At 34.8% G+C, this 16088-nt stretch overlaps 1 protein-coding gene across 1 annotated transcript in view; it reads left to right on the top strand.

The window, feature by feature from the left end:
- LOC150084767 (protein jagged-1-like) overlaps positions 1-16088 on the top strand; it is a 212324-nt gene that overhangs the window by 120317 nt on the left and 75919 nt on the right. The window contains exons 5-8 of the mRNA XM_090376349.1: positions 5436-5569; positions 9883-10002; positions 10381-10494; positions 14469-14582. Of these exons, the coding sequence (XP_090232475.1) occupies positions 5436-5569; positions 9883-10002; positions 10381-10494; positions 14469-14582 (482 nt within the window). The remainder of the gene's footprint in view (positions 1-5435; positions 5570-9882; positions 10003-10380; positions 10495-14468; positions 14583-16088) is intronic.

Below are 16088 nucleotides of genomic sequence, written 5' to 3'. Positions count from 1 at the left end.
CTATGAACACATGTGCAATCTACTTGCATCTCCCTGTATCTTTCCATCACCTGCCTTAAAGCAAAGACCGCATCTGTTGTTCCTCTTCCCGGCATGAAACCAAACTGTTCCTCTCCTATTTCCGTCTCCTGCCTTATCCTTCCACAATTCTTTCCCAGATCTTCGTCGAATGAGACATTAACTTTATTCCCCTGTAGTTCCCACATTCCTGCACATCACCCTTTCCTTTATAGATTGGCACAAGTATACTTTCCCTCCACTCATTGGGTATCCTCTCCTGCTGCCACAAAATATTTTCCATAAAGTCCCATAGGATATCGATCCCCTCTTCTCCCAGACTTCTCCATACCTCTACTGGTATCTGATCAACACCTACTGCTTTCCCCCTCTTCATTTTTCTGAGTGCGCTTTCCACTTCTTGCCTGCTTATGCTTTCCACTACTCTTTCATTCGTCTCTGCATTAGAAGTTCGACAGTAATGTGTTTACATTTGTATAAAGGTTGCAAATGCTCATTTTGGAATATTTTGAGAACATCTGTCAAATATTACTTAGTTTTGCCTTAAATATTAATAAATATCTGTTGTTTATATTTCTGTTTGTGGTGCTCGCCATTAATGTAACATACCATCGTGTAAAACGGTTGTTAGAAATGTGAAATTCCTTGGTGATGCACTTTCTTCGAACACCAATATATGTGTATATATACAGTGAAACTTCTCCTAACGGACACCTCTCGTTAACGGACATCTCTCTACAACGGACATTTTCAAATTCCCCAACTCACCTCCATTGGTTTTAACGTGTTTGCAGCTTCTGTCTAGCGGACATTCTCTGTAACGGACGCGGACAGGCAATCTGCACTGTTTCGTTTAGATTTGCACATATTTTGATCTCCCCATAACGGACAGCGGGCGAGCTCACGGCCCTTTTTTCTAGGAACGTTTCTTACACGTATTGCCTCAATCGTGTGTTTGTTTTCTATTTCCGATTCTCTGAATTTTATCAAGGTTTACGTCGCGGTTCTAAACCCTTTTTCAAGAATTTTAAGGCACGTGTAAAACTTCTGATGAATTCGGTGTGTGCAGGGAGGGGGGGGGGGAATATGGTCGGCCTTTCGTCTTTTCAGTTTCAGTTTTCAGTTTTGTTCCGTGTCGTGTGAAGTGCACAATGTCTTCTCGTAAACATTTAACTTTAAAAGATAGTTGAACTCATTAATGCGTATGATCGGCAATAAAATAGTGTTCGCAATCTCGCTGTAAAATTCAAAATCGGGAAGACGCAGGTAAGCGACATCCTAAAGAAAAAAAATGACCTTCTCAAACAATTTTGGCAATACGTAAATGATCAGGTTCAAAAATCATTCCCGAAAACTGTTGGACTTCAAATTTGTCGCGCACGTGCTAAAAAAATTCCCATTAATGGGCCTATTATTAGGGAAAAGGCTTTGGAGGTTGCGAAATCTATGGGAGTAAATGAGTTCTGTGGGATGGCTAGACAAGTTCAAAACTCGGCATAAAATTTCTTCGAAAACCGTAAGTGGTGAAGGTGGATCAGTTGATACTGGGGTTGTAACAGAGTGGACCGTCAAATTGGAAGAGTTACGTCGTGATTTTGAAGCTAAGGATATTTACAACTGTGACGAAACAGGGTTTTTTTTTTAAAGCTCTTCCTGAAAACACGAGTCTAAAAAACGAAAATGCCAGGGCGGAAAAATTTCTAAGGAACGCTTGACTGTACTATTGTGTACAAATATGCTGGGAGACTTTGAACAACCTCTTGTTATAGGAAACCCACAAAATCCTCGTTGTTTCAAGGGCATAAAGTTGAATCTTTGGGATGTTGACTGGAAGTCTAATAAAAAAGCGCGGATGACACGAGATATCACGAGCGAATGGATAAGTCACTTTAACCAAAACATGATTCGTCAAAACAGAAAAATTATTCTTTTCATGGATAATGCTGCATCTCACCCGCACATTGAATTTTCCAACATTCAAATCATTTTTCTGCCACCAAACACATCTGCAGAGTGTCAGCCCTTGGATTAAGGGATAATAAAAAATTTTAAACTTCACTACAGAAAACGTGTTTTAAGACATCTCATTGCAAACATGAACGATGTAACATGTGCGAGTGACCTTGCAAAGAAAATCAGCATCCTAGATGCCATTCAATGGATTTCCTCTTCAGTAAACGCAATTAGAAAACAAACTGTCGTGAACTGTTTGTAAAGTCTGGCTTCTCAAACGCAAAATTGAAGTTGTGAACAGCGATGTGGAGCACCAAGAAGAACAAGAACTTCAACATCTATTGATAATGTACGATACTTCAGCTACAAGTGACCCTGGCTACAAAGATATAGACTCAAACCTCAGTACAGAAGATGGTGCTCTAAATATCAACGACATTATCATCGATATTTTTCAAGAAGTTCCTCATGAGGATGAAGAAATGGAAGGAGGTCATTCTGTCGAAGAACATATTAACGACGAACCACCGATGAAAATAGAAGAAGCACTCATACAAATCAATCGTTTAAAAATGTTTTTCGCCGCTAAAGAAGATACTGAAGGACTTTCGATGGTTTCTTCACTCCAAACAAATGTTGAAAACAAAATTATCAGCCGGAAGAAGGTGCAGAAGAAAATAAGTGATTACTATATGTATTTTTCTTAAGATAAAGTCATAATATGCATAGCACAATTGTATGTATATTATTTACAAAAATATTGTGCAAAATCTGTATATAATTTAATTTAATTTTACATTAAACGTTTAACGATTTTTCTTTCTTTCTTTTTTTTTTTTCTCCCTCAGACTTCTTGTTAGCGGACACTTCTCTCTAACGGACACATTTTCGTTCCCCGTGGCTGTCCGTTAAAGGGAAGTTTCACTGTATTTCATTATCAAAAAAAGTAAGGTGTTTTTATTAACGAACTTTCAGTTTCGTAAATTTTTTTCCATTTCGAATCTTGGAAAAAAACATACGGGATTTATAATCGCATGTTGCTCGATGCAGTGCATTGTTTCCTGTTGTTCTTTTTAACGAAAGGCACAAAATAAATAGTGCATTTATCCGTGAATGACAACGTTCATTTGGAACATGCTTAGTAACTTTTCGTCCACGTGAACACGGGGATAATGTTTATCATATAGGTAAACTGTTCACTTTGTAGTCCTGCTGGGTGTGGTTCGAGGTTGCACTGTGGGGTCAAGGTAGGCAGCTAAGAACGGAGGCACATTTGCCCCCGTATGGTCACTAGGGCCTACAGGTACGATTTAACCGTGGCCAAGCGCCTACGGCTTCTAATGAAGATCCTTCGGCTCTTGTTATTTTTATTTTTTATTTTTTTTTCCCTTCGTGCACCGCACATAATTGTCCCGGCAGCCGACGAGCGTGTGGGGGAATGATGATAAAGCTCATTGCTTCACTGCCTTCGGGCTTGGCGGGCAGTTCAGCAAAAGAGTCGGGCCACAGTACACGTGCCAGAACTAGGGTCTGGTATGTATGAGCAGCGGGTTTCCCGTGAGAAAGTGGGTCCAGTCGCGCGCGTTGTTATCGGTCTGCTCGTGGCGTCTGCCACCCGGGCACATGGCATGGCCTAGCCAGTTCGCTATGTCACGAGCCGGCGCCTCATCGGGCTAGCCGTGTTTAAAATACCGGTTGTCATCCAAGAAACGACACGATCCCGGCTGCGTTGCTATTGGTGTGTTTAGTGTCCGGTTAAAGGGTTTTGGGAGAAGGGCGGAAATGGTATGTGCTAAGTAGAAATGACATTGGAATATTTGCACCACTTACTAGTAGAGACCTTTATAAAAATGCATTTATTATATTTATTAAAAGTATTTATTATTACATTATATTTAGCATTGCGAAACTGAAAGTAAGTTAATAATAATAATAAATTGATAATTATGTTGCTGAAATTAATTTTTGGCAATAAAATTTGGAATAATGTTTCTAATAGAAAATCTTTGTTATTGAAATAAGATTTTTCTTCCAGATCAGAAACTTAAATCTTTTGTAAAAGTTTAAGTTTAATTTATGAGAGTATGAGAAATTTTTAGGAACTTCCCATTATAACTTTAGAAAGGCATGATCATGTTTATTTGATCATCCATCCATTTTGAATTGAAATCTATTCTGAATAGATATGGGGCAATGGCATTATTAGGCACCATATTATACAACCTGGATTTTAAAATTGAGTCTCCTTATTGGTGATTATGGGCTTAGCACACCCAGGGTTCAAAATTTTGAACACTGGGTGTGCAAGAGTTTGAAAAAAAAATTTTCAAAAGTTTGTAATTCAAAAATTTTCTTTCTTTTTTTTTTTTTTTTTGGCTGGTGCAGAATAAGCCTCAGGCTTCGTTACACCATATGGTTATGGCTAATAATAATAATAATAATAAGATAATAATAATGTCTCATATTAAATTTCTGTGTAGAAAAAGTATTAGTTTTAAGAAGTAGCCTACACTGTCTCTGGTTGGTAGAAGAATGATACTCAGATGTATTTTCCCCTTTTCTGCTTTTCTTACTTTTTTCTGTTTCCTTCTTTAAAATGTGTTGTATTTTAAATAGAAATTATTTTTACTAATAACACCCCATTTGGGGGGGGTTAACTGATTTCTGTTGACATATAAGGTTACTGTGATTTTGTTATGTGATTAATATATGTATAAACATCATAGAAAAACCTAACTATGACTTATTATTATTATTATTATTATTATTGTTGTTAGCAAGGAAGGTGCAAGGAAGTCTGAGGTTTTGGCTGCACCAGCCAAAAAAAAAAAAAAGAGAGAGAGAGAGAGAGAGAGTGAGAGTGTCAAAAGTAGAAGGGAATCACCAAGAAAGGGAAGAATGATGATATCCAGCTCAGGACCCTGGGTATGCTAAGCCCCTACTCACCAGATGTGAGCCCCTGGGGTTTGTTGGAAAGGAATCTTATTTCCTTAATGAGTTATTATTATGTATCTTTTAGAAGGTTTGTATAAATCTTCTAAAAATAATGATTTGTACTGTGTTGTATATTTCTTTCTTATTGAAATGTTTTTATATAGCAGAAATAAATTCCAATATTATTATTACAGTTTGGTGAAAATAACAAATGTATTTTGCAGGAAAGGAATTCCTGTATATGTTTATTTAGTAGCAGGTGCATTGTCAGGAATTTTCATTGGTGGGTGGGATGGATCGATCAATGGAGTTAAAATAGGGAAGACTTGACCTTTTTAAGCTTTCATTCCCTTCTGCAGCAGTTCCCATGCTTAGTAAAGAGAGGGGAAGATTAGAATTTATGAATATTATTACACCAGGAACCACGAGTTCCAGAACACTTATACTAGCATTTAAATTTCTCTTTTTTAATGAATAAGTAAATACTATATTTATAATGACTTCTTAAATAGATTTTCTCAACATTTCAGATGTCGGCATGGGTGGAAATCTGAACTTTGCGATCAGTGTGTACCATATCCTGGCTGCAAACATGGCTACTGTAATGGATTTCCATGGCAGTGTATATGTGATCTCAACTGGGGTGGAATTCTCTGTGATCAAGGTAACTTTCAATGAAATTATTATTAGTATAGATCCAGGGCTGTTTTTTTTTTTTTGCTGGTACTAGGATCCACTATATTTGAGACATGTTATCAGGCCAAAAATGAAGGGTTGTGAATAGCAATGCAGATTCTGGCTGGAAAGAGATCTAGTTGAGGGAAATTGAGTTGGGGATACACTTAGTTTAGGTTTAGTGGGATATTTTTGTGGATTGCAGTCACTTCCCTGTATACTTAAGTTATTGCTAGCTGTCCTGATGTAGGAATGGCTTATAGGAATACTCCTGTTGCCTCCGTGCTGACTCACCCGGTGTGTTGTGATACAAAGTTGCAGGGCCAGAGGTCATATCACGATATGAATAGGAGTGAATCATATGAAATGAACACATTAGAAAAAGATTTAAATTTCTTACTAATTTAACATGAAATACTGGCATCGATGAAGACAACATAAAACTCATAATACACCACTGCAACGAGGACATCGATAACAACCTGATTAATGAGTGTCGTCAGTTCAAAGAGTATTTAAGATTAGTTACTGCACAAGAAAACTTGAAATGCCCTGAAATCTTACAGCTCATATGTGAAACTCTTGATAGAGGTTTTCCCCAAACTTGACAGAAATCCTAAACCTAAAAATTTACTCGACATTACCAATAATGAGTTGTGATGTGAAGCTGAAAGAAACTTTTCTAAACTGTCAATAATAAAAATCAAATTTTGATCAACCATGCTAGAGAAAAGACTGAATTATCTTTCTATTCATCTCTATAGAAAATGACAGTACAAAATTGTCATATGAAGAGGCAATCAAAGAGTATGCAGCCAAAAAATGTAGCAAAAAAAGTATTATAGAGGTGTGTCAGGCAGTTAATTAATAAAAATATTGTTATTTTCTGGATTTTGTAATGTTTGTGGTATTGTCAGCTTTGTTTAAGTTTATAATTTGTTGTGATTTCTTTTCTCATTCTAAATAAATATTCACTTTTATACCTAATTTTGTATTATTTTTCTTAAAGAGGTCCCTAAAAATTGTATAATCTTCAGGCCTCAGAAAACCTCAGGATCTGCCCCTGAATAGGTGATTGTGCAGGTGTTGAATTTTATATTTATATTATACACAAATCTATTCTTGTTATCACAGTGTTCCATTAGCATTACCCAAGTGGTCTGCAAAATGTTTCACCAAAATTAGTACTTATCTACATTTCAGTATTTTGATGCACTTTACAATACAGAAAATTTCTTCAACATACAGTAATTTCCCTTAACACTCTTTCGTGCTTATAGCACTTTCCCACTTTTAATGCTTTTTGCTTTTGATCACATGGTTAATCCTATGAAGTACCATGCATTTTTTTTTGTCTCCAGTGCTTCTGTTTAGACTTTCTTATGTTACTTTTTTTTCCTTTTTTTTTTTTTTTTTTTTTTTTTAAACCCACAACAAGGAATAAATTCAAATATAATCCTCCTTCCTCTTGGATTTTAGTTTTGAGAATGGAATGATAGAGCTTAAATTCTAGGAATTGTTTACAGTGTAATTTATTTATTTACTTTATAGAAATCATTTCCAGTGCAGGAAAAGTTTCAAGTTATTTCAAGTTTACTTGAAACTTGGAAGGTAGAAAGGCCATGCTTTACACTGTATATTATTGTGTATGAAATTGCAACAATGATATTACTCAATGTATATCATTGTTATAATTTCATGATCTCCTTAGCTTTTTTTTTCATCTGCTTTCCTTGCATGCAGTAATCAATTTTTTGTGTTCAATATTGGCATCATTAAATTTTAAATTTCATTAATGACAGCATTATTATTATTGTTAATACTATATTTATTCACGTTTAGTTTAATGAGATCTTTTTAAAAATTGCCATTTTTTTGAATAGCATGGAAAAAAAGTTCAAAGTGCCAAAAAAACAAGTGTAGTACATTATGTTTTCAGGTTTTCAACTTGTATATTAGCCATTGCTTCATAAATATTTGCAGACAAATACAAATCAGTGTTATCAGAATCTTGTTTATGAATGTTATCAGAATATTGAATGAATGCAAAGAATTCTTTGCTTATGTTAATACTATGAGGAACAGAATGAACACCATTGTCCTACATATGAATGGCATAACTGTTGAAGGTCCTGCTCAGGTTGCTGACAAACTGAATAGGTATTTTGCATCTATTCTTGCACAAGGAATTTTTTAGGCATATCAAATTATAGGGAACTAAATGATTTTGTGATAACTAAGAGGAAAGTGGGAGAAAAATGTCATAAATAAGCACCTAGGATAGATGGATCTATCCAATTGTATTAAGAGAGGTAGCAAAGGAGGTTAGCAAACCTTTAGCCATAATTATGAGAGTGTCTTTGGGTTCAGAAGAGGTCCGTATGGACTGGAATGTAAATGTTTTCTGTATTTATCTGGGGGGGGGGGGGGATTAAAGGGCTAAATGAGTAATTACAGAACTGTAAACTTGACTTGTTCAGAGAAAATAATGAGTCTGTGGTTAAAGAAATAATGCAGGGATCATCTTGACAGGAATGCAGTTATATGGGCATCACAGCACAGATTTCTTAAGAAGACATCTTGTCTGATTAATCAGATTAGCTGCTATGATATGTTTAGTCTAAAAAAGTGTCATAGTAGCTAATCAAATTGCTCTTCTGTACTTTTCAGTGTACCTCCAAAACATGTAAACAATTTTATATAAAATTAGTTTAGATTCATTTAAGATGTATACAAATGACATATTTCAACTAAACTGAGAATGGAGATCATCGGCACCATTGAGAAAAAAGCAGTTGAACTGGCAAAATTGAAATATATAAATTGTAAAATCTAAGCTGTAATACTTTTCCAGGTTTTAACATTAAATTCAAAAATTTCAGCCCAAATATACAGAAAGTTCCAGACAGTCACTAGCATAAGACTGAAAATAAAAGAAATAGACCCCAGTATCTTTTCGTTATTTAATTCAGAATTTTGAATGTGCTTGATTAGTAGCTTTCAAAATTCATGACAATTAAAAAAAAAGGGTGCCAAAACATATTTTGTATACAGAAGAATACCTTGATGTAGTTCTGTCCAGAATGTTTGAGAACTATTTCCTTTCCTGCCTCTCTTCTCCTCACATATTCCCCTCTCTTTGTTTTCCTACTCACTACAGTTTTCTATTCCTTCCATTCCCCCTCTGGTTTCTTGATATCAACATCATGAATGCACTGTATTTATACTTACTGTCCTAATGTAACTTTTACACATGATAAAGGCACCACATAGATGCCAAAAGCTCCTGTGTTTCTAGATTTTATTATTTCATTTATAGTGCTTTGAATCTAGTATATGTATTTTAAATATTTATTGCAATATATTCTTATTGTATGTTTATAAGTTTGGTTGGAGTAGGCAAGAATTATTCACGTATCCAGTTCCTGACCTCCAAGATATTTTGAGTGGTTCCATTGTATTCATTTTAGTTAGTTAGTTATTTGGTTTTTAGGAGCATTAGCAACTAAGGCCATATTGCTCCGGGATATGCGGTGGTCAGTCCCTGACCTTTCCGCATCCTCCGTATTTGGTGGTGACGGGCTCGAACCCCGGTCTAATCAAGAAGCGTGTGCTACACACTGCTGCTCATTCATTTTACAAAGTGAAGTTACAGTCCTTTAATAAAATGCCTCTCCTTCACAATGGCTGCCTTCCAGCATCTTAATAGGTTCTTTATTTTAGTTATCTGGCCATTTGGGGTAAGATGCCTTAACTTAGAGGTTTCCGAATGGAACTTTTAGAAAGAGACTTCTGAAAGTGCTGCATTGCTATGCACTACACGGTCTTTCTATAATAAGAAACATAAACAATATAATTTCAATATACTTTTTGAATATTTTGACTACTGCTGGGTAATTGATGCTCTTTACATTTTACGCTGAGTGGTGAGCTATACATAGTAGGTTTTAGAAATATGGAACTTTCCTTCAATATCCGGGTTAAATCCTGGTTTTGCTGGATTTACAAGATTCACTAATTCATGCACTTCACAGTGAACATTATTAGGATAATCTTTTTAATGATAACATTGTATTCAAAACTATGAAAAATACCCAAAACTGTGCATAAAATGATTTAGATTGAAATTGTGAAAAATTGTTCTAAATTTGAAATTAAAAATAAAGGATCCCATGAAGTTCTATTACTTACCTATACTATCGATGTTGTGATAGTAGTTTGGCTATACATTAGCTTTTTCATATATGTGTTATTATTAAACTAATTGATTTTGTAATAATATATATAAAATACTTTTTATAGACTTAAACTATTGTGGAACTCATGAACCATGTTTAAATGGAGGTACCTGTGAAAATACTGCCCCTGATGAATACATGTGTAACTGTCCTGAGGGATTTTCTGGGGTAAAATGTGATATAGGTAAATTTCTTTTTATTGATTTTAGAATAAATGAATCTTTTATAGACCAATCTATTTTTATTGCTCTTTTATAAAAGAAAGTAGCATAGCACTTTGTTAATGTGCTAAATATTTGTTCTTACAATTAGAATGCTTCAGAAAAATGGATTTTTTTTTGTTGGGGGTTTCAGTGGATTAAAAATAGTTTTACTGATTATATTGCAAGCTTTTTAATTAAGGTGCCATATGTGACACAGATGCAGTTAAGATGGTTTCTTATTGTTTTGCAAGATTAAAAAGACTGGTTTATAGCAAACTGAGCTAATCTTTTAGTATACTATATTTAGAAAGGATGTTGAGGCAACTTTTATCTTTTTTCTCCTTTTATGTTACTACTAGTGGATAATCCATGTGCCACATCTCCATGTCAGAATGGAGGGACATGCTCTGAAATTAATTCCACATATAGCTGCACATGCTTACCAGGCTGGATGGGAGAGCAGTGCCAACATAGTAAGCTTTTTATTTTGCTTTTATTTCTTTCTTTATTTTTATTATTATTTTTTAAATACATAAACACCACAAATTGTTATTTATGTTCTGTTTTTGCTTATTATAGTAATTTGTAGATCAGTCAGTTGGCACTAAAAACTTCAGACTTAGTTAAGGATTTTTAGAGATGTTTTTATAGCTTGTTTATGCAATATACATATTTGATATTTGTCTTTGGGTCTACTCGGATTCAAGAGAGATTTTTCCCTTTTGGCATTACTGCTTTTATTTATTGAGCTAGTCACAGCAAAATTAATCTTAGTAAAGCAAGCTTGTTGAATTTTGATTTACTGTATACAGCCATAGAAATTTTAAATAATGAAAAGACTTTTCTCTTTTATGTTTTTAAAGCGGATTTAAACTGTTTAGTAAATGCAGTCTTAATGTAGAAAAAAACAGAACAAACACTTCACAGTATCATAAGTTTATTTGGTATTGCACTACTTTTACACACACACACACACACACACACACACACACACACACACACACACACACACACACACACACACACACACACACACACACACACACACACACACACACACACACACACACACAATTTCATTCAATTCAGCTAGCTACAGGATGCATTTAATCTTTTCTGCAATTGTAGTAGTGTTTCAGCCACTTTTACTGAAACAGAAACAAATAATTTAATTAAATAATAAAATTTTATAATTAAGCTTCAAAACATTTGTTTTAAATTTTTTTTAAAAATCTTCAGGTTTTAAATATAATCTTTATTTATTCTATTTATATTCTATTCTATTTATAATATTTATATATAAAACAGTATTACTTCTAAATATTTGGATAAAAGCAATACTGTTTGTAGCATCAGACAGACTCAGTTGCTCATGCATTGTATGATGGCATTAGATCCTTGCCACGAACAGCTCATTTTGTCTCATCCCACAGATTCTTAATTTGGTTGTTATCTGGTGACTGGGCAAAACACCAGATCATGTACGGTAAACTCACTTGTATGCTCCTAGAACCATTCCTAAATGACCTATACCTTGGGACATGGTGCATTATCCTGGCAGAAGTAACCCATTACTAGATGGATAAACTGTGGGTATTTAAATGTTAGGTCCTCTTGATACCTACTGATATCAGGGGACCCAACATGTCCTACAGAAACAGTCTCCACTCCATATTAACACCACCACCTAGGTGCTTCCGTAGGCAGGTGGGCAGGAGCAGCAGTGCGTAGCACATGCTTCTCGATTAGACCAGGGTTCGAGCCCGTGAGCCACCAAATATGGAGGATGTGGAAAGGTCAGGGAATGACCACTGCATATCCCCGGAGCAATATGGCCTTAGTTGCTAATGCCCCTAAAAATCAAATAACAACAACAATGTTAACACCACAAGATAGTGGGAGAAGCACCTGGAATGATGGGTCTATTGATTCATATTGTTGCTATAACTTGGGCCTGCCATCAGTATGGAACAATGGGAAATGAGAATTGTTGGATTAGGAGACCTTTTTCATTCCCATGATGTCCGCAGAAGATTGTTTTTAGCTGATATGAACAGAATTTGATAAATTTGCTACTAAACCCAGTCTGTGACAGGGTCTGATGTATTGTGCATTCCAGTATATACCATTGCACACCACCACCATTATATTGTGCCATCATCTGATTGATTGTAGCCTATCTGTCAGACGGTGTTCACCTCCCATTGACCTGTCACATCAGTAAGCTGTCTCCACCTATAGGACTGCCATTGAATGGATGGATGGTTATTCGATTATTCTTAGTACACTTTAGGCATTTGTGCATGAACACCCCAGCTAGTTGGTAGTGCCCATAATACTTGTGCTGGCATGGCTGCATTGACTATCATACCATGCTCAAAGTTATTTAGGTTGTATATTGGCCCATCCCCTCACAGAAATGCGAACAGACACTATCCCTTGGTATGTGACTGCATGCTCTGTTTTATATAGCTCAGTACAGACAGGTTACATTGTCTCTGGATCCCTTGGATGGTCAGGGTATGCCTAATAAACTGGCACCCAGTGTATATGGGTAAACAATACCATTTTCAAATATTTAGTAACAGAGAGAGAATTTACATAAATGCACCAAACCAAAAATTTTCATAGCTTAAATTAATTCAAAAAAGCTCTTTGTTAAATGACTGGACATTTAATAAATACTCCTAAGGGTATACAATAGTGAAATTGTTCATTTGATCGTACAGCTGACCATACTGTTTTCAGTCTGAAGCATTCTAGTTCAGAACCTATAAAGAATTAATTTTTAATTTTTAAATCAAAACTTGTGTGTTTTGATTTAGAAATTAGGCAAAGGAGTTCATTAAATTACTAGTGGCTCAAAATTTAATGTAACCCCCACTCTGGGAGTTCTTCCATGTGGATACCACTGAAGAAGGCTCTCTCAGGGTGGAAAACAATACAGGTAGCCCTCGATTTACGTCGGAGTTAGGTTCCTGGGGGGACAGGTGCAAATGGAATCGATGCAAATGAAACCCTTTATATAATGGAGTCAATTGGAAATCACAGGGTTAGGTTCCGGGCACCAAAAGCTTTACCTATCACTTTGCATCGGTTGTTTTATTTTATTAGCATTCTTCATAGTTGTAATAATAGTCAGTGGAGGCATATTCATAGCCCTACACACATTAGGGTGGCTTTCATTAGATTCCATCCTCCGAATATTGAATTAGGATTCAATTAACTACTTTTACCAGACATGGCATGTCTTTATTTTATTAAATGAAAATCTTTATAACACGATTTATTATAGGACAATTAATAAAAAAATTTTATCGTAATAAATTTCCAACACATGTAAATAGCGTAAACAACAACCAACTGAATGCTTCACTGCATGGACCTTTGCTTTGAGGACTTTGAGGGCGGGAATCTTTCACGTCTCTGATACAGATGCGCTAATTACTGATTGGCTCAGATTGTCCTAAATCATGTGAACAGTGCATGATACATAGTACAGTATGATGCTGATAAATTTTGTCTGAAGATTTTAACTTTCAATTTATAAAAAAATTGCAAAAATAAATTAATAAAAATAAAAATGGCGTTGTGGTTAGTGATCAGTGCTATTGCGAATCAGCGCAAAACAAGGGCTACCTGTATTTGGAAATTAATTAGTTGAAATGTCAAGTCTATCATTTTCTAATTCCTGATTAAATTCGTGAATTAGTCCTCTCTCTGTGCATTTATTGATCATAATTGCCTAATTTTACTTCTGGATATTGGCTTATTAAATAATTTTTTTTTTCTCCTCTTATGATAATGAATTGTAATAATAATATGCATTGTGAGTTTCCTTAAATTTTCTTATGATGTAAACAGTTGAAAGAACTACCGCAGCATTACATATTTTGCTTCTCTCTCTCTCTTATCTCACGTGCACAAAACTGTTTAGATTTCAATCCAATTATAGAATAGAGAAATTCTTGGAGGTCTCTTCAGTTGGGGGTTGTACTTAGCTAATCCCAGGTGGAGGGAGTAGGATTACCCTAGTGAGTTTTTCTGGATTTTTCAGTCCACATAACATGCAAATATTTGCGGCCATATGTATGAATTATATCTCTACATGCTATGTAGAGACATAATATATTATGTGAATTTATTCTTCATATTACTTTCTTGTTTCTGGTATTTCAAAAAGCAAGTGTGTGGTATTCCTGCACCTGTAATGACACAGGTTTGTGACTTATTTAAAGAAGTATATGTGTTAATTGGTATCCAAACTAGAAAGATATGTTACACAAAATAAAAAGTAAGATTTACATATGGATTCATGTCTACGTATACTCACATTTTTTGGTCAAACAGTATCTGTTATTATTTGTTCATGAAATTACAAAACATAATGAATAATCTATACTGATAGTACCTATCTACATAGTTTAATAGGTTATGTATATTCCAGATGTTAACGAATGTCAGTCTAATCCATGCTTGAATGGTGGTCAGTGTATAGATCTTGTTAATGGCTACCGCTGTCTTTGCAAGACAGGATGGGAAGGAAATCGGTGTCAGTTAGGTGAGTTGAAAATTATTCACAGTATTGTATGTATTCTGTTACACCTCCAACTGTTCAAGAGTAATTTACACATAACATGATTATTTGAAGATTATGTTTATTTTATGCTTTTGTATAGCTTTGCATTTTAAACTATTTTATTTTCCATTCAGTTGAATTATTACTATGACTTTTTTTCTCCTTGTGGGATTTTTTCTACCCTGTGATACACCTTGGTACTGGTACCAAGTGCATGTGGTGTGTGGTTGTCTGGATACTATTATTATTGTATACTATTATTATTACTATTATATATATATATATATATATATACAGTCGATTCCGGTTATTTGGGACACATTGGGACTAGTGCATTTTGGCCCGATTAACCGGCTGCCCCAATTATCCGAAGTTTTACGTAAATAGTTAAAAATACAATGTATGCCCCCATCTTTTTACAATTGGTTCCCTGTACAATCAAATCACGTTACAATGGAGTCACCATAGTAAAGTACTGTTCACTATACGATGTGTAGTAAGCGCCGGTCATTGTGATCACGTTTGTGAATTGAATTTTAATTCTGTTAAACGGCGATTCTAATTAGCGAAAATAGGAGGAATATTATCCACAGGCTATAAAAGTAAATATATATATTAAGCACAAATCTACTCTTAATTACCTTACTAATTAAAAAATTAAATGATACGTGAAATTCGGAAGAATATACATGATAATCGGAATAATTAATACGTACTGCAATATGTACATACTAACTAGTTGACATTTCTGTTCACTGACATTTGTGGTTGGGGGTTAAAATTTAAAACAGTAAAAAGATAAGCAATCAATAACAAAGAACACGGCACACACAAATTGCAAGTAACACAACATGTGCAAGTGAGAACGGAGTAACAAATTACGAAGCTTTAAAAATAGGAATGAAGAGAAGATTCTGAAAATTATTTTTTTTATATGATTGAAGATTCCATGGAAGTGTAAACACATTTTACCATAATAACCCACAGAATTCCAGCTGTCGGTTTTACCGCAAATTCAATAAGATCGAGTTTACTGTCCGTTTATGATAGATTGCACTAACACAAAAGCCCAATAAACAGGTGACTGCTAATTGTTTTTATTGTTTTATGGTTGTGACCTCCAGAAATCCGACCGAACTACGTGGTAAGGTCAGAGACAATCGTAGGGTAATCTCCAGTGCTGAGGTCTCCTGCCCCAATTAAATGGCATTTTGTCCCAATTAAGCAAAGTAAACCCTGGCTATTTTCTCGATTTGGTTCTGCTTTTTAAGATTTGCCCCAAATAAACGGCTGCCCCGATTAACCGGTGGCCCAAATAACCGGAATCCACTGTATTATTAATTAAATTTAATTAAATAATTAATAAAATAAATAAATAAATTTAATGTTAAAATTAATTTTAATATTATTAATTATTAATACAAATTTGTATACTATTATACATACAGTCATCCCTCGATTTGCTCGATCAGACATTTACTACCAAAA

Source organism: Mastigoproctus giganteus, chromosome 6 (genome assembly GCF_048544385.1).
Source record: "Mastigoproctus giganteus isolate SK-2022 chromosome 6, ASM4854438v1, whole genome shotgun sequence".
In the NCBI taxonomy this organism is placed as follows: domain Eukaryota; kingdom Metazoa; phylum Arthropoda; class Arachnida; order Uropygi; family Thelyphonidae; genus Mastigoproctus; species Mastigoproctus giganteus.
Note: the sequence above shows the minus strand (reverse complement) of the source record. Positions and strands in the feature narration are given on the sequence as shown.